Below are 24,853 nucleotides of genomic sequence, written 5' to 3'. Positions count from 1 at the left end.
ACTGAGCGCTGATTGGTTGGCATTACTGTTACTGAGCGCTGATCGTTGGCATTACTGCTACTGAGCGCTGACTGGTTGGCATTACTGCTACTGAGCGCTGATCGTTGGCATTACTGTTACTGAGCGCTGATTGTTGGCATTACTGTTACTGAGCGCTGATTGTTGGCATTACTGTTACTGAGCGATGATTGGTTGGCATTACTGCTACTGAGCGCTGATTGTTGGCATTACTGTTACTGAGCGCTGATTGGTTGGCATTACTGCTACTGAGCGCTGATTGTTGGCATTACTGTTACTGAGCGCTGATTGTTGGCATTACTGTTACTGAGCGCTGATTGTTGGCATTACTGTTACTGAGCGCTGATTGTTGGCATTACTGTTACTGAGCGCTGATTGGTTGGCATTACTGTTACTGAGCGCTGACTGGTTGGCATTACTGTTACTGAGCGCTGATTGGTTGGCATTACTGCTACTGAGCGCTGATTGTTGGCATTACTGCTACTGAGCGCTGATTGTTGGCATTACTGTTACTGAGCGCTGATTGTTGGCATTACTGTTACTGAGCGCTGATTGTTGGCATTACTGTTACTGAGCGCTGATTGTTGGCATTACTGTTACTGAGCGCTGATTGGTTGGCATTACTGCTACTGAGCGCTGATTGTTGGCATTACTGTTACTGAGCGCTGATTGGTTGGCATTACTGCTACTGAGCGCTGATTGTTGGCATTACTGCTACTGAGCGCTGATTGTTGGCATTACTGTTACTGAGCGCTGATTGTTGGCATTACTGTTACTGAGCGCTGATTGTTGGCATTACTGTTACTGAGCGCTGATTGTTGGCATTACTGTTACTGAGCGATGATTGGTTGGCATTACTGCTACTGAGCGCTGATTGTTGGCATTACTGTTACTGAGCGCTGATTGGTTGGCATTACTGCTACTGAGCGCTGATTGGTTGGCATTACTGCTACTGAGCGCTGATTGGTTGGCATTACTGTTACTGAGCGCTGATTGGTTGGCATTACTGTTACTGAGCGCTGATTGGTTGGCATTACTGCTACTGAGCGCTGATTGTTGGCATTACTGTTACTGAGCGCTGATTGTTGGCATTACTGTTACCGAGCGCTGATTGTTGGCATTACTGTTACTGAGCGCTGATTGGTTGGCATTACTGTTACTGAGCGCTGATTGTTGGCATTACTGTTACTGAGCGCTGATTGGTTGGCATTACTGTTACTGAGCGCTGATTGGTTGGCATTACTGTTACTGAGCGCTGATTGTTGGCATTCCTGTTACAGAGTGCTGATTGGTTGGCATTAATGCTACTGAGTGCTGATTAGTTCACATCATTATGGAGGTAAAGCTGTAAAAAGCCTGTTTTGAATGTACTGTTTTTGCAATGTCATAAAAACCAACACATTTACACACAGCCTCACCCATTTGTCCTGAAGTTATAAGGAGGGTTTCAGCCTGGACTGTTTTCTGAACGAGGCATAACACAGGGTAGCCAATCAGAGCAGAGGTCATTTCCATATAGAAGTTTTAAATGTACAGTAATGAATGCAGCCTTTTTCATTTTTAGGGATAAAGAGAAGCTTTTGGCACAAGAACCCACACAAATTTCATAAGTGGACCTCAGGGGGAAAATGAAATTCAAGAAAGATGTAGGATTTGAGCCCCATTAAGAAATGTCACCTTAAAAAAGGTTCTGATCCCTAAAACTAAAAATGTGCTGTTATCAGTCCGAAATGCGGTACAAATCACACTTTGTCCAAGCATGAAAACACTATACATGCACTAGAAGCACACAGACAGAAGCCTCAGATCAGTGGACTGCCTCACTCTCCCCACGTTAAACAGAACAGTTACCTCAACGTTACTAAATTTACATGTATAACTGGTAAGATGCTGTACGTACTGTAACTATATACTACACCAAACAGTACTAAAACAGAAACGACAGCTGATGAAAGAAACTAAAACAGAAAAAACATCTAGTACAAACACCTCATAAAAACCCAGACGTCAGTGGTTTATTTAATAGACGTCAGTGGTTTATTTAATAGACGTTTAATAGATGTGAAGTTTAAGGGCCTGTAGATCTGCTGCTGTAAGTGTAATGCGGTCAGTGGGTTATTTACCCGCTCACAGCCACTCAGCCTGGCTGAGGAACGCTTAGACCGAGTGGGCTGAGGAGGAGCCAAAACCAGCAGCTCAGTACTGTCTTGCCGGAAACCACGCTGAGAGCCTGAGAGTGAGAGAGAACGAGAGAGAGAGAGAACGAGAAAGAGAGAGAGAGAGAGAGAGAGAGAGAGAGAGAGAGAGAGAGAGAGAGAGAGAGAGAGAGAGAGAGAGAGAAGGGGAGAGAGTGAGAGAGAGAGAGAACGAGAGAGAGAGAGAGAGAGAGAGAGAGAGAGAGAGAGAGAGAGAGAGAGAGAGAGAGAGAGAGAGAGAGAGAGAGAGAGAGAGAGAGAGAGAGAGAGAGAGAGAAGGGGAGAGAGTGAGAGAGAGAGAGAACGAGAGAGAGAGAGAGAGAGAGAGAGAGAGAGAGAGAGAGAAGGGGAGAGAGTGAGAGAGAGAGAATGAGAGAGAGAGAGAGAGAGAGAGAGAGAGAGAAGGGGAGAGAGTGAGAGAGAGAGAACGAGAGAGAGAGAGAGAGAGAACGAGAGAGAGAGAGAGAGAGAACGAGAGAGAGAGAGAGAGAGAGAAGGGGAGAGAGTGAGAGAGAGAGAGAACGAGAGAGAGAGAGAACGAGAGAGAGAGAGAGAAGGGGAGAGAGAGAGAGAGAGAGAGAGAGAACGAGAGAGAGAGAGAGAACGAGAGAGAGAGAGAGAACGAGAGAGAGAGAGAGAGAGAGAGAGAACGAGAGAGAGAGAGAACGAGAGAGAACGAGAGAGAGAGAGAACGAGAGAGAGAGAGAGGAGAACGAGAGAGAGAGAAGGGTAGAGAGTGAGAGAGAGAGAGAACGAGAGAGAGAGAGAGAGAGAGAGAGAGAGAGAAGGGGAGAGAGTGAGAGAGAGAGAACGAGAGAGAGAGAGAGAGAGAGAACGAGAGAGAGAGAGAGAGAACGAGAGAGAGAGAGAGAGAGAACGAGAGAGAGAGGGAGAGAGAGAGAGAGAGAGAGAGAGAGATATGAAATGAGAGGGACAAAATGAAATGATGGAGAAACAACAAAAGAGAGGGAGAGAGAAAAATTATGGACAAAGAAAAGATGTTGAGAGGAAGACAAAGAGAAGAGAGAGGAAAGAGGGGCAGACACAAACAGAAAAGTGTAGCGCAAGACAAAGAGGAAAAAACGGTAGAGAAGGAAAGAAAAAGGAGAAAGAGAAGAAAAATGATGTAAGAAAGAAAGAAAAAGAACAGCAAGAGAGTGAGAGAGAATGAGAGAAAGAGAGAGCAAGAAAGAGTGAGAGAGAAAGGAGAGGCAGGAACAAAGAAAAAGAGAGGGGTCAGTGAGAGAAAGGGCAGAGAGAACAGAAGAATAATAAACATGGCACAAGTTACAGAAGTCATTAAGTTATCCTGTAAGGCTTCCGCCCTGACAACCATGTTATATGCAATACGGAAAAGTTTAGATCTGGGGTCCACGTCTCTTCTACTGTCCTGTCCTGCTGGAGATGCGAGAAAAGTGGTTATAGCTGAGCTGCAGCAGAGCAAACTTTTTTTTTATCCAAGCTCATCAGCACATACTGAAACATATTTACAGCCAAGATGGTAAAATGGGAATCAAATGTGGCTCCCAAGGTGGTTTGATTTTTGTTGAAAAGACAAAATGTCTTTTCGTAACATTTAGGTTGCCGACCCCTGGAATAGGGGCTAACATATTATTATATCTTCTTCTTTCGGCTGCTCCCTTTAGGGGTCGCCACAGCGGATCATCTGCCTCCATCTTGCCCTATCCACTGCCTCCTCTACTTTCACACCAACCATCTCCATGTCCACCTTCACTACATCTGTAAACCTTCTCTGAGGTCTACCTCTTCTCCTTCTACCCGGCAGCTCCATCTCCAACATTCTTTGCCCAATATATCCACTATTCCTCCTCAACACATGTCCAAACCATCTCAACCTGGCCTCTCTGGCTTTATCTCCAACCTGCTCCACCTTCACTGTCCCTCTGATCTGCTCATTTCTAATCTTGTCCATCCTTGTCACTCCCAACGAAAATCTCAGCATCTTCATCTCTGCCACCTCCAGCTCAGCCTCCTGTCTTTTAGACAGAGCCACAGTCTCCAAACCGTACATCATAGCAGGACGCACTACTGTCTTGTAAATATTGTATATGTTATTATACATGTGCATAATTATTATTTTTATTACTATTACTGTGCAATGCATATTGTTATACCAGTGTGTGTGTTGATGTCAAGGCAGTTCTGGTCTTTATCAGTGGAGAAGCAGAGGTCCTCTTGTGGTCCGGAGTGCCGTGTGAGCGGGGGTCCGTTCCTCCGCGGCTCCTCGCAGCTCCTGCTCTGTTTCCTGCTGGACTCCTGCACTGTTGCTGCGGCGACAGTGTTGGTCTGCACTCCTTCACTGAATGGGTTATGAACCGAGCTCCAGTGCACCAGCTCCTTCTTCGGCTGAGCGGGCTGGGGGGCGGGGTTAGGGCTGATCGCTGCCGTCCTATTGGGTCCTCCAGCCACCTGAGCAGCAGCGAGGGCCGACTGGTGCGTCGGGCTGCCGATCATGGTGATGGCGAACGGGTCGTCAGGCGAGTCTGGAGGCGGGACGCTACGGTCTCTTTTTCTCTCTCTGTCTTTGCGTGAGGAAGATGAAGGTGGAGGAAGTGTTTTAGTGTCATTTAAGGGCTTGGTGAATGGATCTGTGCGGCTGTCCCGCGAGGGCCGGGGAGGTGGGGGTGCCCAGGCAGATTCGGGAGGATTTCTGCTGTCCTGGGAGGTTGGGCGCTCAAATGCTGCTAAAAAGGGGTCCTCAGGTGGGATGTGTTTACAACTCCACAAACTTGGCTCCATTTCTGGGGCTGCCAGGCTGCGGGAAAATGCAGGAAACGTAAACGCAGGGGCGTTAACAGGGTTTTCCAACGGCAGCGGTGAGCGTCCAGGGGACGGGTCGCGGAACGCAGCAAGAAAAGGGTCAGAAGGTCGTCCTAAGGTCATAGAGTCTTTAGGTTGAGGTGCTGAAGGCCAGGCTGCCCAGCCTGTGGGTTCTGGAGAAGCTCCCAGGGGCTGATGGGAAGGCGAATCCAAGCCAGAATCCTCCACGTTCTCAGGAGAAGATGAATCGGAAGAAAAAGCAGCGTCTGTCAGGATTGTGGAGAAACAAATACAGATGGAACAACAGAAAAAAAACTGACAATGTTTTTATACTGCTCTCTGATAAACTAAACATCCATCCATCCATCCATTTTCTAAGCCTATCCCAGCAGTCTTCGGGCGGAAGGCAGGATACACCCTGGACAGGTCGCCAGTCTATCGCAGGGCAGACAGACAGACACAGACACTCACTCAAACATTCACACCCAGGGGTAATTTAGCATGTCCAATTGGCCTGACTGCATGTCTTTGGACTGTGGGAGGAAACCGGAGAACACGGAGGAAACCCACGCAGACACGGGGAGAACATGCAAACTCCACACAGAGAGGACGCAGGTCACCCGGCCGGGGAATCGAACCCAGGCCCCCCTTGCTGTGAGGCGACAGCGCTACCCACCACACCACCGTGCCGCCCTAAACTAAACATAATAAACTAAATGAAAACAAAACCTTCTGATATTAACATGAACAATTTGGCAGGACCAGAAGTAGGGCTGACGGCTGTCGTTGTGATGTGACCCGTCACAGTCATTTCATTTTAGCTGATGATTAGTTGTCTGTACAACTGCGATACATTTAATTTTAGGCATTTTCAACAGTAAAAGCAGCGAACTCTGAAGAACCTAAATTAGCTTAGTAGCAATCTCACGAAGCTAGCTCTTTAGTTTGCAGTAAACAAGAGATGATGCACTGCACTGTTCTTTGCATACCAAGTGTCTCCAGCTACAGAGAGTCAATCAAAGCTCATGTTTGTCATGCAAGCCAACTAATGACTCAAATGACAATATGATTGTGATATCGAACGACACTGGAAAATAATTGCAGTGAGACTAAATAATTGAGATCTCAAATAACGGTCATAGGCCAAGCTACAAGTGAGTTTCCGCAATGAACAGATCGCCTAGGGTTGGGATGACGGAACATATCACATTACATTATGTAACATTATACATGTACATAATTACATTGGCAGGAAAGTAGCATTAGAAGCCCAGTTGCCCACATGTAGAGTGAATGACTTAACCACTCTGCTATAGAGTCAAAACAACACTCTATACTCTATAAAACTACTCTACCTTTCACTGCATGAAACAGTGCTGTGGTCACAACACAAGGGCTTCATGATAAGGAGCTTTTAAAGGAAAACACTTATGTAAACTGTTTCTCTTCAATAGCCTTAAAGGGTACAAAATGTGGTGGTATTTATGAGGTATGCTGCTATAAGAATTGAATTATTTGCACTGAGAATAATAATGAATTTTGTATTTTCACTATTTGTTTAAAGAAGAGGTGAGTTAGGATTTCTGTTTAAATATGCAGGGGACAAAATCAGAGCCTGTACTTGTTGCAAACCCAGTCACATTATTTATTCTCATAATTTATCACTTCTCATAGTACCATACCAAACACCATATTTTATGTCATATTATGCAGCCCTAGGCAGAAGTAGCAAATCTAATGGAAAAATAAAGCTTTACAAAACATAATCCATCACCAATCCAAACCTGTACCCATAAATTCATAAGTCATGAAATAAGGCACAGTCCAGCACTATTCAGAAGGCACGCTAATTAGGTTTCAGGAGCTCGGTAATGCTCACTTTGGCCATTGCTGCATACATTATGAACGGCTTATTTACCGCATTTGCTGTTTAATTTATCTGTTGTGTAAAACAAGTGCAGAAGAGAAAGAGAGAAAGTTTACATTCGGAGGAAGGGAAGGTGCTCTGGAGCTGCTCACGTCCAGCAAAGCTGTGGGATTTGAAGGCCGATTCTAGAGGAGGACCGAACAGACAATCGGAACCAGAAGCTGTGGAGCTCAGCCTGAGAGAGAGAGAGAGAGAGAGAGAGAGAGAGAGAGAGAGAGATTTATGTCTATGTTAATTGCATTCACTGTAAAACAAATACATAAAAATATACAACTGTATACATATGAATACAACTGTAATGCCAAAAACTACTAAAGAACCAAAGAACTGAATTGAATCGAGAGAGCGAGAGCAAGAGAAAGAGAGAGAGAAAGAGAGAGGAGAGAGACAGAGAGAGGGAGAGAGATAGAGACAGATAGACAGAGATAGCTAGAGAGAGAAAGAGAAGGACCCTCTGTTTCAGTACTGTTTTTAAAGAAGAATTCCATCGATTTTCCTAACTTTCTGCATAATTCATGTAAAAATATCCTTCAGACAGGTTTGATATAAAATAGTTGTAGAGAAACTTACTGACTCAAGTTACTGACGTTGTGATGGCTACAGCACAAATCATGCTTAATATGACCAGCGACTAAAAAGGATTTGATGTCAGGATGACTTTAGAAGCAGAATTTAATCTAAAAGACAGATCAGAAAACTAAAACAGCCCCAGAGAGTGTAAGAGAGGAAAAAAAACGGACAAATAGAAAAAAAACTAACAGAATCCAAAACATCATAACTTCAAGTATTTTCAAGTCAATCTTGCAAGCACTTTCAGCTTTTAAAGATCAGTCGTATATGGATTATTTCACAAAGGCAGAGTTCAAAACATGTCTTAGACTTTTAACTGACTCTGACTTTATTAATAGCAAATGATTGAATATTGTGACAACTCAATGTTTAACACTGATTTGCAGACTTTGGGACACAATAACTTCAGAACAATGGCATCTAACTGCTCACCATGTGGCCACGAGGGACAGGGATGCAGCCTCACTTCCGGCTCTAAAATACAGGGGTGTGGCTAAAGTAAGGCTCCACCTACAGACTAAAACTGTGTTTCGGCAGTGACATGAAATTGTGAGAAAAGTTTTACTTTTTAACTTTAAACATTAAATTCATTAATAATCTTGCAACTTCACTTTAATTAAAAAATACAAAGAAATGCAAGTATTATTTTTAGACATGTAAAATAAGGGGTTTGGAAACGAGACCTCCCAACACAAAGTACCCTATAAATGATGATTTGTATATACTCTATACTGACAAAAGTATTCAGCCATCTTCCTTCACACACATATGAACTTCAGTGACACCCCATTCTTAATCCATAGGGTTTAATATGATGTCGGCCCAGTCTTTGCAGCTATAACAGCTTCAACTCTTCTAGGAAGGTTTCCACAAGGTTTAGGGGTATGTGTGTGGGAATGTTGACCATTCTTCCAGAAGCGCATTTGTGAGGTCAGACAGTGATGCTGGATGAGAAGGTCATCGAAGACTCGTCCATCAGATTGCCAGACGGAGAAGCGTGATTGGTCACTCCAGAGAACACGTCTCCACTGCTCTAGAGTCCAGTGGCGGCGCTTCACACCACTGCATTCAACGCTTTGCACTGCACTTGGTGATGTAAGGCTTGGATGCAGCTGCTCGGCCATGGAAACCCATTCCATGAAGCTCTCTACGCTGTTCTTGAGCTGATCTGAAGGTCACGTGAAGTTTGGAGGTCTGTAGCAACTGATTCTGCAGAAAGTTGGCGACCTCAGATCGTTTTAGTGGCTTCATGGCCGAGTTGTCGTTCCCAATCACTTCCACTTTGTTATTATCCCACTGACAGTTGACTGGAATATTTAGTAGTGAGGAAATTTCACGACTGGACTTGTTGCACAGGTGGCGTCCGATCGCGGTACCACGCTGGAACTCACTGAGCTCCTGAGAGCGACCCATTCTTTCACTAATGTCTGTAGAAGCAGTCTGCAGGCCTAGGGGCTCGGCTTTATACACCTGTGGCCATGGAAGTGATTGGAACACCTGAATTCAATGACTTGGATGGTTGAGTGAACACTTTTGGCAATATAGTGTATACAGCTTGTTACTATACTATCTATTAATGCCTTGAGTTTAAATCAAGCACAATCCTTTGAATAACACAACAATAATAAACTCCTAAATGTCTTAAATATCTAAGCTCTACATACTTCGTTTTTTTATTTGTTGTTTTGTTTTACTTTGCTGTGGCACCGCAATTTATGCTAATTCAGTAGAACAGACCATAAGCTAAATGTCCATCTTTCTGCTGTTGTCCTATTTCTCTCCCCTTATCTGCGTACCTGCTGTGGTCTGGGCTGGAGCTGGACCTGCGCAGACCCTCCTGTTCCCCTTCTACAACACAGGACACATCACAACACATTACAATTACAACAGCCAGAGAGAAAAGCGTAAATATAAAAGAACAGAGAGTAGCAGAAAGACAGAGACAGCACAGTATCCCATTCTAAACATAGTCATATGCAAAGGTAGAATAAGTTAACACGCCCTCTACACTCATAAGAGGTATAAATAAAGGTCCTAAACTGTCACTGGGGTGGGACCCTCACGGCTCCATAACATACCTGAACCCTAATCCACTGAAATGATGTGTTCTAAGCTGTACTGACTCCACTCACCCCGCCTCGCCTCCAGGGCTTTATTCTACTGCTCTGTTTTAAAACATTCGTTATGAAAAGGTACAAATACCAACTTTTCACCTGGAAAAATTTATTAAAGGTTCACAGTCAGACCTTAAAACCACTGCTGTACCTTTGAGGGAACATTTACCCTGTTTGCACCTTGAAGAACGAAAAATTGTGGGCTGGAGGTTACGGAACTGGCCCTGTGACCGGAAGGTCGCCAGTGCGATTTCCTTGAGCAAGGCACCTAACTCCCAACTGCTCCCCAGGCGCTGTGGATAGGGCTGCCCACCGCTCCGGGCAAGTGTGCTCACTGCCCCTTAGTGTGTTCCCACTACTGTGTATGTGGTGTTTCACCGCACAGATGGGTTAAACGCGGAGAAGAAATTTGGGACTAGGTCACTTAATCTAATCTTTATCTAATCATCATCATCATCATCATCATCATCATCAGGCACTATAGAACAGGCATCATCAGAAGCATTAGCAGCGAGTCAGAGGCTTACATAACCATGTTACTGAGGCACTCAGCATTACGTCTGAATTTTCCTCCACTTTTAGTATAACCATCAAATCCCACAGTGCAAAAATAGGACCTGATCTGACACCATAATTACAGCAATCAGCCACATCGCTGATCCCAGAGCAGCTTTTCAGAACCGGTTGTGTGAGCCACAGGCTTACACTCATTATCTTCTTCAACAACTGCTTCAGTTAATCGATGAGGTAAGGTTACAGTCTGAGGGTGAACCTGACCTGTTCAACTAATTGGGCTAAATGAGTTACACATGTAGGAACATCCTTTATTTATACCCTTTTAGTTTTACACAGAAACCGTTTTTATAATGTTCTTTAATACAGCAGGTTTCCCATTATAGGGAAGAACCATTTAACCATGCAGACATGCAACAAACTGCATCCAAATAGTTCTTTAATAAGTCGTATGCAAAAGTTTGGGTGCTGCTGGTGAAATTACATGGTTTATTGATTTTCTGAGTAAAGCAAAGTAAAGAAAAGAAGCTCCGAATATTGTACCAAATCCAGTGGTATTCAAAAGTTTGAGCACCCCCAGTCAAGTAACATTTTGTTGATTTTATTTTATTTTAAGATAAAATTTACTTTAAGATATTTTATTATCTTAAAGAGAAAATAAGTTAACCCATCTTCTGCAGAGAATATGCTTAAATATGACACTTTCCAGCTGATTTTGGGGCACAATTTCTATTTATTTGCTTTAACATGTCGGAAAAAAATAAAGACAAAACATAAAATGTGCCAAAACTTTTGCTCAGGCCACACGTTATGTTTTACTTTTTTTCCAATATGTTAAATTCAGCTAATAAACAGTAATTGTGAATTAAAATGTGCAGAAATGTGTTCTCAGTAGAGGCCATGTAACATTCACATTGAGAAAACATCACTGGTTATCAGTGCAACGATCAAAGATTGCGAGGATAAACGTCTGATCAGATATAGAGCCCTCCTGAACAGATAAGAATGTGTGGACAAAACTAGATGATGGCTGACAGTGCCTGCTTACCCCTGTGGGGGGCGCCATCCCCCTCCCCCTCAGACCGGCCTGCTGTACTGGAATTCCCTGAGACAGACAGAGAGAGAGAGGAGAGGTGAGAAAACCCACACAAACTCTCCCTTCTGGCACCACGGACACTAACACAGCACGCGCTGTGCGACAGGAACAGACAGGCACAGGAAAGCTGAACTTACTGGACAGATGCCTCTTCACTGACACCTTCAGGAAAGAGGAAAGAGGAGAGTATGGTCAGAACGGCCAGCCTTATTTTTCCAGCATTCAAAACATTAGACTTAGCACACGAACCACAACAAAACACCTGACGCAAATAGCTGAGGCATCAGCCACAAGAAGCCCTGCTTCACAGTGACTGCGCCAGGCGTAAAGGGGAAATACTTCATTATTAGAGCATTATGTAGTGCTAAAGTCAAGTTACAAAGACCTATAAGCACATTTGCAATGGTTTAAAAAACTTTGTTTAGCTCCACCCCTTCCCTTACCCCTTGGTTGGGCGGTAGGGTCAGCGCCCCCACGGTGGCCTTCAGCTCTAGCTCATTGGCTGCTGAGTTGCTACGGTTACTGCTGGCCACAGGGCGGATCTGAATGTGGAACTTCTTCGGCTCCTCGTCGTCAAAGTCCGAGTCACTGGAGTAAAAATTGGTCTCCTTCTCCTCCGCACAGCGTAAACCAGACAGAACCAGTTAAGGATCCCACAGGTCTACTGACGTCTTTAGCAGGGTTTACCTGCTTGTTAAAGCCTGAGTGACGTTTCGTACAGTAATGCTCGGCCTGTCAAAAATGGATCGATTAAAAGCTGGTTTAAATGTTTAAACTGTTTTACACAGTTAGAGTGAGCGTTGCAGAGTGACAGTGTAGCTGCTCCCGGAGTGCTGGAGTGTCAGTGACTGTGATAGTGAGATAAGAAGAGAGAAAACAAAGCTGTTTAAAATCCAACATCCTCCATCTAACCTTTAACACAGCCTGCTTCCTGCTGCTGCTGTACCAGGGTGTGTGTGTGGGTGTGTGAGTGTGTGTGCGTGTGTGTGTGTGTGGCAGTGAAGGCTACGTCAAAACAATTACATCCAAAATAATTTTATTGTTCTGTTTTATTGTGTACTTTTTATAGGTTTATGAAAAGAAACCTAAAGGGCAGAACATAAAAAACAGACAAACAAATTCACACCCTCTTCTCCGGCTCTGCTGGAGTGAGTTTTGCCGACTCACTTTTTATAAGGAAAGCTGAAAGAAAGCAGTTTAAAAACATGGCAGAAGCACAAATTAAGCCAGATTATACAGGCAGGATTATACTGTTCTTAGTAAGTTTCTTTGTGTGTCATACTACTACTACTACTACTGCTACTGCTACTCCTACTACTACTACTGCTACTGCTACTCCTACTACTACTATTACTACTGCTCCTACTACTATTACTACTACTTGTATTACTACTGCTCCTACTCCTACTGCTACTGCTACTACTGCTGCTACTACTACTGCTCCTACTACTACTACTACTACTACTACTACTACTACTACTACTACTGCTCCTACTACTACTACTACTGCTACTACTACTGCTACTACTACTATTACTACTGCTCCTACTACTGCTACTACTACTGCTCCTACTACTACTACTACTACTACTACTGCTCCTACTACTACTACAACAACTACTACTACTGCTACTCCTATTACTACTACTGCTACTCCTACTACTGCTAGTACTACTGCTACTACTGCTGCTACTACTACTCCTACTACTACTGCTCCTACTACTACTACTACTACTCCTACTACTGCTACTACTGCTCCTACTACTACTCCTACTCCTGCTCCTATTGCTACTGCTACTACTACTGCTCCTACTGCTACTACTACTACTACAACTACTACTACTGCTACTACTACTACTGCTACTACTGCTCGTACTACTGTTACTACTGCTGCTACTACTACTACTCCTACTACTGCTACTACTACTCCTACTACTACTACTACTACTCCTACTACTACTACTACTCCTACTACTGCTCCTACTACTCCTACTACTACTACTCCTGCTTCTCCTACTACTACTACTGCTCCTATTGTTACTACTACTCCTACTACTACTGCTGCTCCTACTACTGCTCCTACTGCTACTACTACTCCTACTACTGCTCCTATTACTACTAATGCTGCTCCTACTGCTACTACTACTGCTCCTACTACTGCTCCTACTACTGCTCCTACTGCTACTACTACTCCTACTACTGCTACTGCTCCTATTACTACTAATGCTGCTCCTACTGCTACTACTACTGCTCCTACTACTGCTCCTACTACTACTACTGCTACTGCTCCTACTACTACTACTACTGCTACTGCTCCTACTACTACTACTACTACTACTACTACTATTACTACTGCTCCTACTCCTACTGCTACTGCTACTACTACTACTAACAATAATAAACATTACAGCTCATTATAAGGTTCCCAAAACTGATTCTTAAGCTTCTGGAGATACATTAGAAATAGTAGTTTTACTCATCAGTTGGTTGGAGGACAAATCTGTGCAATTTCAAGCCTGTAAAACTACACGCTGCAGATTCATACTGGATTAAAATCACTCCACAATTATTACCGTCAGACTGTAAAACTACACACTGCAGATTCATACTGGATTAAAATCACTCCACAATTATTACAGTCAGACTGTAAAACTACACACGCTGCAGATTCATACTGGATTAAAATCACTCCACAATTATTACCGTCAGACTGTAAAACTACACACACTGCAGATTCATACTGGATTAAAATCACTCCACAATTATTACCATCAGACTGTAAAACTACACACACTGCAGATTCATACTGGATTAAAATCACTCCACAATTATTACAGTCAGACTGTAAAACTACACACGCTGCAGATTCATACTGGATTAAAATCACTCCACAATTATTACAGTCAGACTGTAAAACTACACACGCTGCAGATTCATACTGGATTAAAATCACTCCACAATTATTACCGTCAGACTGTAAAACTACACACTGCAGATTCATACTGGATTAAAATCACTCCACAATTATTACCGTCAGACTGTAAAACTACACACGCTGCAGATTCATACTGGATTAAAATCACTCCACAATTATTACCGTCAGACTGTAAAACTACACACGCTGCAGATTCATACTGGATTAAAATCACTCCACAATTATTACCGTCAGACTGTAAAACTACACACTGCAGATTCATACTGGATTAAAATCACTCCACAATTATTACCGTCAGACTGTAAAACTACACACGCTGCAGATTCATACTGGATTAAAATCACTCCACAATTATTACAGTCAGACTGTAAAACTACACACACTGCAGATTCATACTGGATTAAAATCACTCCACAATTATTACCGTCAGACTGTAAAACTACACGCTGCAGATTCATACTGGATTAAAATCACTCCACAATTATTACCGTCAGACTGTAAAACTACACACACTGCAGATTCATACTGGATTAAAATCACTCCACAATTATTACCATCAGACCGTAAAACTACACACACTGCAGATTCATACTGGATTAAAATCACTCCACAATTATTACAGTCAGACTGTAAAACTACACACACTGCAGATTCATACTGGATTAAAATCACTCCACAATTATTACCATCAGACCGTAAAACTACACACACTGCAGATTCACACTGGATTAAAATCACTCCACAATTATTACCGTCAGACTGTAAAACTACACACACTGCAGATTCATACTGGATTAAAATCACTCCACAATTATTACCGTCAGACTGTAAAACTACACGCTGCAGATTCATACTGGATTAAAATCACTCCACAATTATTACTGTCAGACTGTAAAACTACACACGCTGCAGATTCATACTGGATTAAAATCACTCCACAATTATTACCATCAGACCGTAAAACTACATACACTGCAGATTCATACTGGATTAAAATCACTCCACAATTATTACAGTCAGACTGTAAATCTACACACACTGCAGATTCACACTGGATTAAAATTGCTCCACGAGGGAGAGAGAGAGCGCGAGAGAGAGCGCGAGAGAGAGCGCGAGAGAGAGCGCGAGAGAGAGCGCGAGAGAGAGAGCGAGAGAAAGAAAATGTTAAGGATATCGTTCTGATTGACATCAGCACGGATCACAAATCCCTCATCGTCCACCTCCAGGGGTGAATTCTAAACACAAACACAAAAACAGAACCATTAGAAAGGGAGACGTAATGAAGCTGTATTTAGAACATTCTCTCCACAGTCAGGAAAAGGAGGACAACTTTATAGGTCTAGAACTACGTTCTGCATTGTTGCTATGGCTGAGACCAAAACAAACAGCAGGGGAATAGATCATAGACACTGTGGAGGGGTAGTGCTAGAGTCTGAGAGACCCTGATTACGCAATGTGTGTGCGTGTGTTTGTAGTACCCCGATGTCTGCTAATGACACGTGTGTGTTAAAATGGGCCTGTGACAGCCAGCAGATCACAACACTGAGAGAAGACTTAAATACAGCCTGCTGGAGTAACCCGACACAGCGAGGAGCGTCACTCACGCTGTGTTTGCCCCGCAATGACGATGGGATGAAAATGTGCGTGGAGTGAAAGGAGGACGTGGTGAACGTGTATGTATGTGTGTGCTAGGCTTAGACTTATTATACACAGGGTTAGTCTGACAGTCTGGGATTAAGCTTAGTCCTGGAGAACGTAATATTCTGAATTTTCCAGTGAAATGTAGCCGAGGCCTAGGCTTAATCCATGTCCCAGAAACCCAACCATACATACATACAGGGCAATAATTTACATATCATCACTATTCAGAGAAAATCTCCAAACTTGAACTTCTGATGGCAAAAACTTTCTTGACCTTAAATGAATTTTATTCCAAGAAATTCTGAAGCATTTCTATAAATACTTTTATGACGAAATTTTCACACAATATAAATGACAGCTGCCGTGTTCAAATTATATAGAAAATTTAAAAATCTATAAAATAAATAACAAAAATAAACAATATTAAATTAGAGGACAAACACACTGATTCTTCCAGGGAATACCTCCTCAATTTAGCAGCCTTGTGACTGACAGCCCGGCCCCTACAGTACACACCTTTGGCTAACCTGAAAGTACACCTGATACTAGTAATTACAATTAAGCACTAGGTTCTACAAGACAGCCTTGTAAACTAACAGAGTCCAAGCTAGAGAAAGTCTCAACTAAGAGCCTACCTTTACCAGCAGAAAGACCATATTCAATTAGAAGACAAACACACTGTTCTATTCTATTGGCAGTGCTTTTCTATGGAGATTACACAAGGTTTGTGTTCATCTGAACTCCAGTGTCAGCAATGGGTGCACCTTAATGAAGCTGAATTCACAAAATAAAATCAGGCATAGGCATTATATAGAAACAGATGTATGACAAATGTGTGTGGTTTCGGACTTACTGGTGCATCTGTCAGTGCAGAATCCCTACAAAACCAACAACAACAACAACAACAACAACAGTTATTTACAACACCCTGGACTGACAACAGCACACAAACACTGCATAATAAAGCAGCACTGGTTTGCTGGTTTGGCTCACAGTTCGAGTGACTAGGCATGTGAGTAAGTGAGAGACTCACGTGGAGTCTGGTTCTTTGTCCCTCTTGCCCAGGCCGGGTATTCTGAAGGCTTTAGCGCGGCTTTTCTTGTTATTGTCCGGCAACTGAGAAGACAGGTATTCCTCAAATCCCACAGGACCTGGTAAACATGCACAGACACTGTCAGGCCCTCTACAGCATCCAGAATTTTTGCACATATATTTATGTGGCAGTGCCAGTTTTCTTCAAAAATAAGACATCTGTGACCTCATTTCTTGAAAAAGATCCTGTCATAACAAAGACAGTAATTATCGGAAAGCAGTAATTATACGAAAAGGTAATCTTTATAACATAAAACCTGGCTTTGTAACTTTGTTTTCCTTTTTTTAATAAAGCTTCTTAATTGATTCATCATGAAATTCTATCACAATCACTGCTGGAATTTCTGAATGGCACAAAAGGCCGGTTTTCTTATGACAGCCGGTGACATGCAAACGAGGTGCTGATTAATCATGTAGATTTTCTGTTATTTACAAACCAAATGTACTATTTAGGAGCATTTTAACTACATTAAACATACAAATGTTTGTAGAAACCAGCTTTCCTTATGAAATCAAGGAAGCTTCTCCTCCTTTGTTGCAGTAACAGCCTCTAGTCTTCTGGAAAGATTACACTAGATGCTGGAACATTGCTTTGAGGATTAGTGAAGTCATGTACTGATGTTGGATGATCAGTTCTGGATCACTCCAGCTCATCCCAAAGGTATTGGATGGAGCTCAGTCAATCCAGAGAACACAGTTCCACTGCTCCACAGCCTAATGCTGGGGGGCTTCATAATTCTAGTCCAATTTTATTGCCAATGCTTTTCTATGGGGATTAAACGTGATCGTGTGTAAAACTGGACACCCGTGTCAGGAACTGGTGCATATTAAAGTAGATGGACTAACCACTAATGTCTTATTATTTTTGGTCATGTGTACACATCTAGCTGTCAATAGACTGGTCTACAGTACCTGGCCGGTCTTTGCCCGTGCCCTTCTGCTCTGTGAACTTCTGAATTAAGCTCCCAATGCCAATGTTCTCCACATTCTGCTTGAATTCCTCATGAACCTGGGAGGAGAAGGGGGGACAGAGACAAACTTAGCTTAAGCAGTTCGACGACTTTTACGAGTTGCAGGCATTGTATTGTTTACATTTAAATAAGATTACATTTAAATACATTTAAATACATTTTGTAGTTTTATCAGGATTATTACTCACTCACACTGTAGCTTACTGAAGACAAAGTACAGAAGACCAGGTACTCTAATCAAATGTGGGTTGTAGTCGATCATAATCATTTATCCACAAGCTACAGTGTGATGTATCATGGTGTGTACAATATCTGGATTATTATGGAGAGATCTATATATTTCACAAGATGAACATGTAGGTTCTGTTTTTTTCTGTCATAGCTAATATGATGATGTGTTACTCTTTTAGAATCATTTTATGGGATTTTTTATCTCAGTATTGTTATAGTACCAGTGCAAATCTCTCAAAAAGTTAACATAAAAAACAAAACAAAAAAGTAGTCGACTTTTGATGCTTGTAGATACTTAATTCGGTTTCAAGTTACATTTAACTAAATATCTACTAAACTGACCATAATTGTCTTTTCCTCCTAACCTTAACCTTAACCCAAAACCTAAACCCAACCCTCCCCCTGGTCCTAGCATTAACCCTGACCATAACCCCAGCACTGTTTAGAATCCACTGAGTTTTAACAGATAATCTGGTAACAATCTGAACATCTGAAGATAATCTATAGGGCTCTTTAGTGGACTATCCAAACAAAGTGAGACCCCAGCCACTAGCTAGGTCTTCTTCTATAGTAGGTGGTTGGGATAGTGTAGTGGTTAACACTTCTGCCTTCTATGCTGTAGACTGGGGTTCAATCCCCACCTGGGCAAACACCCTACACTATACCAATAAGAGTCCTTGGGCAAGACTCCTAACACCGCCTTGGCCTACCTATGTAAAAATAATCAAATTGTAAGTCGCTCTGGATAAGAGCGTCAGCCAAATGCTATAAATGTAAATGTAAATGTTCTTGATGCTATCAAGCTGTGTGAAGTGTGAAGGCTAGCATGTGCTTCCTTCCTTCCTATTTTGCAAACCGCTGGGCAGCTCAACACACATGGAAAAACACTAACATGCCAAACCTGGACTAATGGAATATACAGCCAAATAACTATGCAGCACACTAAGCGACTAAGTATGCGATTAAATTCAAGTCACTACCTACAGTAAAACGAATGGAGAATGATGCATCTAAATTACTGCAGTAAAGAAGATACAGAGATCAAATTCAACCAGAACAATGTATTAAGTCCAACCACAGTTGATATAAATCCCCAAAACTTTTGAAAGCATCACAAAAGCTCTGACATGAGGTGTGTGCGCTGACGCAGGGCTCTTACCTGTCCCACCTGTACGTGTGTGTCCTCGATGGAGTGTGAGTAGGCTTTGATCAGCTGCTTCATCTGCCGTAAGTGAGCCTCTTCAATGTCTTGGAACTTCTGCACAGAGGGAGATGAAAGCGCTAAGAAAGGATCCTTCATAAAAACAGGTTTACAGCAATCACTGGTTATTGATGTTACATCAGAACGTAGGTTTATGCCATTTTTGTTATGCCCTTTGTACTTCACCAAATGTTACGCCGTTTCATTTCCGTTGTTTTTATCCTTCGTTTTGTTTGTGTCCCCAGTTATCTGTTCTAATATTTCTGTGAAACACTTGATTTAAAATGATGCTACAAAAAAAAAGTAGATATTTCAGTGCTGGCAAATGATCAACACTACTAATTGCAATTAATGCAATGGTTTGTGTAGTTTGTCGTACAACATTAGATATTTGTCTTACAGTCTAAAAACATTGTCGTCTAAAAAGAAGTGTATTTTGTTATAACTATATGAGTGGACAAAATAAGCTTAATCAAAATGTCCTTACTACTTTCTGTAATTTAATGAAACATTAATATTACATTATTTTCATCAGTGAACGCAGAACCCGAACATAAAACACTTGTGCTTTTCAAACAGTGGATCCAGTTTCCCATTCAGTGAGAGCAACAGTAACTGCATGTTCCAAAAAAGTGTATTTACAACATCCAAAAAGTTGGGACACTGTGTGATGATGTTTAATTGGAAATAGTACAAAGACAACACGTCAGATGTTGTATTTGCAAAACATATGCCCCTTTTGATTTTAATACCAGCAACACATTTCCAAAAAAGTTGGAACAGAGGCAACAGAAGACTGGAGAAGTTGTGCAACAATTAAAAAACCACACCTGGTGGAACATCTCACAACTAATTAGGTTAGTGGTCAGTAACATGACTGGGTATAAAAAGAGCATCTCAGAGAGGCTGAGCCTTTCAGAAGTAAAGATGGGGAGGAGTTCACCCCCAAGACTGTGCAAATAGTGCAAAAATTCAAGAATAACATTTCTCAATGTAAAATAGCAAAGACCTTCATCATCTACAGTACAAAACATCATTAAAAGATTCTAAGTATCCAGAGAAATCTCTGTATGCAAGGGACAAGGCCAAAAACCAATGTTGGCTAGGCATGATCTTCGGTGGTAGTGCAGGCAGCACTGCATTAAAAATAGAAATGATTCTGCAGTGGAAGCCACTGTATGGGATCAGGAAAACTTCCGAATACAGTTCATCACTGCATCACAAAAGTAAAAAAAATACCATGCAATGAAGAAACTACACAAACAGGACTGAGAAACGCTGCCGCCTTCTCTGGGCCCAAGTTCATTAAAGGTGAACTGAAGTGAAATGGAAAAGTGTTCTGTGGTCTGACGAATCAAAATGGGATGCCATGTCCTCCAGGCTAAAGAGGGGAGGGACCACCTGGCTTGTTTACCAGTACACAGTTAAAAAAAAACAGCATGGTATGATGCATTAGCATGAGTGACTTGCACATTTGTGAAGGCACCATTAATGCTAAATGATATGTACAGGTTTTGGAGCAATATATGCTGCCATCCAGACGGCGTCTTTTTCAGGGGAGGCCTTGATTATTTTGGCAAGACAGTGTCTAACCACATTCAGCATGTATTACAACAGCATGGCTCCATGGTACAAGAGTCCGGGTGCTAAACTGACCCATCAGCAGGCCACCTACTGAAAACATTCTGCGCATTATGAAATGAAATATAAGATAAATTCTAACTGCTGAGCAGGTGAAATCATATATCAAGCAAGAATGTGAAAACATTTCACTTTCAAAACTACAGCAGTGTCTCCTCAGTTCCCAAACACTTACAGAATGTTGCTAAAAGAAGAGGTGAAGCAACACAGCGGTAAACAAAATCAAAATGGGCATATATTAAAAAAATAATGCCATTTCTCAATTTCAGCATTTCATATGTTGTCTTTGTACTATTGACACTTGAATATAGGAATTACAGGATTTACACAACATTCCATTCTGTTTTCATTCACATTTTGCACAGCGGAGCGACTTTTTTTGAATCTGGGTTGAATATCATGTATATAGTCAATGATCCTTGATTCCATGATTCAACTCCATGATTGCAGCCTCTAGCTCTCATTCATACAGCTTGCGGATTCTTGTTCCAGTGGAGGTTCTTGAGGGAAGCAGGGCTTTTCATTTTATTACTTTTTTTGTTTACTGTTAATCTGTTAATGCAGGACACTTCACATTCGAGGTTCTTCCGCAATAAACAAATTCACGGTTTGGCAGTAGCTAGAAATAACTTTAGTTTTATCAAGCTAGCCATCAGTTTTATCAGGAATTTGCCTTTTACAAGGTGTATTTGAATAGGAAGCCTACAGATATGGAGTCACAGCAACACAGATTGCGAGGGTGGGAATTATGGATGTCAAACTAAACCTAGGAAAATGCATATATTGCGTTTGTTTAAACCGGGTATCTGACGGAAGGATAGAAATAAATTAAAAGGGGCGAACACTGACCTCAATAAAAGTAAAGCCATTTGCTGGTCTATAAACAGAATTAAAACAGCATTAAACTAATAACTTCTTTTAAATAGAATGAATGTGCAGCATCGGCCTATTACTGAAAAGACTGCTTTGTTATGCCAAAAAAAAAAGAAAAGAAAAAAGTACGGCCCTCAAAAGGTCATAATCATTTCATCGCATAAATATGGTTAAAATCCCTGGTGCTTGTAGTCATGGCAACATTACACAGCTGGAGTGGGTCTAATGAAGGCTTATAACGGAGATGAAATGAATCATCAATTGCAGCTCAGACCTCTATACAGAAACTTTCACCAACAATAAAACATTACAGCAAACTAATGTCAGACCAACTGAATGGGTGTGAAAAAGCTTTAGTTAAAAGGAGGAATATCTTTTAGGCTTTTTTAAAAGGGAACCCATACATTTCTCAGTTTACACTGGTTTACATTATCCAGTTTACAATTCCAGGTTTGTGAAAAACCTCCCGGAGGCTTTCATCTCATTGGCCTACAGCAGTAACTGTCATTTTTAATTCGGTGACTTCATCCTGATTTCATGATTCTCTGTAAGCATGTGTGTAAGCATATGGATCATGACGCCGTATGGACTCTGGTGCATTATAATGCATTAGGAACTAATTAATTAAGCAATAAGCCACAAGCGGCAGTGCTTTACTGTGATTTTATCCCTTCCCTGTGGTATAACTGCAGTAACACATGGTCTCAAGTGGCTTATTGCTTTTAGATTAAACGGCAGCCAAAATAAAATATGATAAAATACACAATCTTTCAGAAAATAATTTGTTATTATTAGTAATAATAAACATAATCAAGTATTCCTCCAAAAAAGATAAAGCAGCTAAACAACCATGGACCGACTGTTCGGTCACCAATTGCTGTATATTGCAGTAATTTAAAGAACTTTTTGTCGAACAACTGTGAACATAAATCACACAGCACTGTTTAATGCAAATACTTTGCTATATAAGTATTTTGTGGTCACCAATTACCAATTACCACCACAAGTCTTATTTGTGGCACCAATGAGCTGGAGGTTAGGGAACAGGCCCTATGATCGGAAGGTCGCCGGTTCAAACCCCAGAGCGGACAGTACGTGATTGAGGTGTCCTTCAGCAAGGCACCTAACCCCAACTGCTCCCCGGGTGCCGTGGATAGGGCTCCGGGCAAGTGTGCTCACTGCCCCCTAGTGTGTGTGTGTGTGCTCACTAGTGTGTATGTGGTGCTTCACTACACGGATGGGTTAAATTCGGAGGTGAAATTTCCTCGTTGTGGGATTAATAAGGGTCACTTAGTCACTTAATCTTATTTAGCACCAATCCAATGGTGCCCTCTTCTCCTACGAGGGCTGAATGTCAAACGGCTCCCTGCTCCCTACATAGCGCACTACATAGGGATGTAAATACTGGATCCTGCAGCCCAACGGTGCAAGGCTAGAATTTCTAAACTTTTATAGCTAGCAAACTATTTAGGGAGTATGGAGCCGTTTGGGATTCAGCCTGGATTTGACGAGACTTCTGACTGAAGTACGAATATTTGACGTGTGTAAGACAATCAAGTGCCATTTTGAGATGTTTATACCGCCGTTTTACAGTTAACCTTACTGTACTTTAATTCAGGCCTGTGATACTAATGATGGAGTCATTTAGGCTGTTGGCTCTTTTAGCCTGTTAGCTAGCTGACCAGCACAGTTCTAGTTAAAAACATAAGGCCCGCAGTTTAAACAAAAAATGGGTTCTTACTTCATCAGTGCACTTGGGGGTCCATGCGAGCAGCATTAGGGTCAAACATTAATCCATAAACAAGGGTTTTTCGTGCTGTGGCGCAGTGATACATGATTCAGTTGTGAGGTTGTCATAGGTGTGTGTAAATCGTGGATTTTACATTGGCTACGAATGCGGCTCAGCCAATCGGATTTTAGGACCGGAACTATTCTTTTTATAACTGTACTATGGACTCCGGTATAAGACACTGAGGACTGTAACTGCAGTACAGCCTATGGTGCATTATGAGGTATTATGGACTCTGGTGCAGCCTAATTGCATTACAGACTATGGTGCATTATGATGCTTTATAAATTCTGGTGCATTATCATGCATTATAGAGTCTGGGGCATTAAAATGCACTATAGACTGCAGTAACCTGAGATGCATTATGAATTCTAGTACTACACCACTGTGCATCATGGACAGTAGTTTAGGGGTGCAGTACTGCTGTTTGCTCTTCTCCCTGCGGTCTTCCACAGAACAGGAGTCTTAATCATGTTCTGATGATTAATAGTGTGTTTCTAACACTCGCAAAGACCACATTACACCCAGGACCCGCTGATACAGCTGAATTGGCAAGGAAGGGTAGCCAATTCTAACACCAATCAGTTGAGCCCAGCCTACTAAGACTATCTTTAAAAAACAAACTGCTGATAAACAGTAAAGCAGACAAGAGAGGCCACCAAAAACGGAGTTTTAGAAGAGTTTCTGGAAACGGTCAGTTTATGAGAGCTTCTGGAAACTTTTTTTTTAACCTTGTCCATATGTATCGAGACATTTTTCAAAAGCTTTTACATTGGTCTGTGTTGTTGTTTCAGAGACACTGAGACAGCACTGGCAATGTAAACAAGCCCGTGGCAGCAGGTTTTACATTTCTTATAGCTTTTATTTTCTGGCAAAAATCGGAATTTGAAACTTTGTGAGACACAGAATTCACAAGCCTAATGGTTTTGAATGCCACCATGACTTACTTAGAAAATGTCTACTTTAGCTTTGTGCTCTATATTTGCCACAATATACATGCTATGTTTTTATTAAGGCATAAAAACAGCAATTATAGTAATAATATTGTTTCCTCCATTATTTTTGAGACAGACCCTAATTCTGAAGCAGACGCGGAGGCTGACTGATTTTATTTGTTTTTCCCCTGAGACCTGAAGCTGTTTAAACTGATGTATGAAACCTGACACTGTGTTGTGAGGATGCACTGAAATGTACACTGTACCATAGAGGCTGCTTTTTGGTACAGGCATTATACCTGACCACTGCAGAGAGTTCAACCAGCTCAG

General features: G+C 41.9%; 1 protein-coding gene across 2 annotated transcripts in view; it reads right to left on the bottom strand.

The window, feature by feature from the left end:
• Positions 1-24,853, bottom strand: part of fcho1 (FCH and mu domain containing endocytic adaptor 1) — a 121,350-nt gene that overhangs the window by 14,416 nt on the left and 82,081 nt on the right. For both annotated transcript variants that reach the window (XM_017722328.2, XM_037535677.1), the window contains exons 8-19: positions 19,244-19,342; positions 17,795-17,891; positions 16,824-16,941; positions 16,644-16,668; positions 15,324-15,384; positions 11,658-11,839; positions 11,352-11,376; positions 11,167-11,223; positions 9,288-9,339; positions 6,978-7,096; positions 4,349-5,260; positions 2,142-2,248 (exon numbers count right to left, since the gene is read on the bottom strand). In XM_017722328.2, the coding sequence (XP_017577817.2) occupies positions 2,142-2,248; positions 4,349-5,260; positions 6,978-7,096; positions 9,288-9,339; positions 11,167-11,223; positions 11,352-11,376; positions 11,658-11,839; positions 15,324-15,384; positions 16,644-16,668; positions 16,824-16,941; positions 17,795-17,891; positions 19,244-19,342 (1,854 nt within the window). The remainder of the gene's footprint in view (positions 1-2,141; positions 2,249-4,348; positions 5,261-6,977; positions 7,097-9,287; positions 9,340-11,166; positions 11,224-11,351; positions 11,377-11,657; positions 11,840-15,323; positions 15,385-16,643; positions 16,669-16,823; positions 16,942-17,794; positions 17,892-19,243; positions 19,343-24,853) is intronic.

Source organism: Pygocentrus nattereri, chromosome 28, assembly GCF_015220715.1.
Source record: "Pygocentrus nattereri isolate fPygNat1 chromosome 28, fPygNat1.pri, whole genome shotgun sequence".
Lineage (NCBI taxonomy): Eukaryota > Metazoa > Chordata > Actinopteri > Characiformes > Serrasalmidae > Pygocentrus > Pygocentrus nattereri.
The sequence above is the reverse complement of the archived record's forward strand: the minus strand, read 5'-3'. Positions and strand labels throughout refer to the sequence as shown.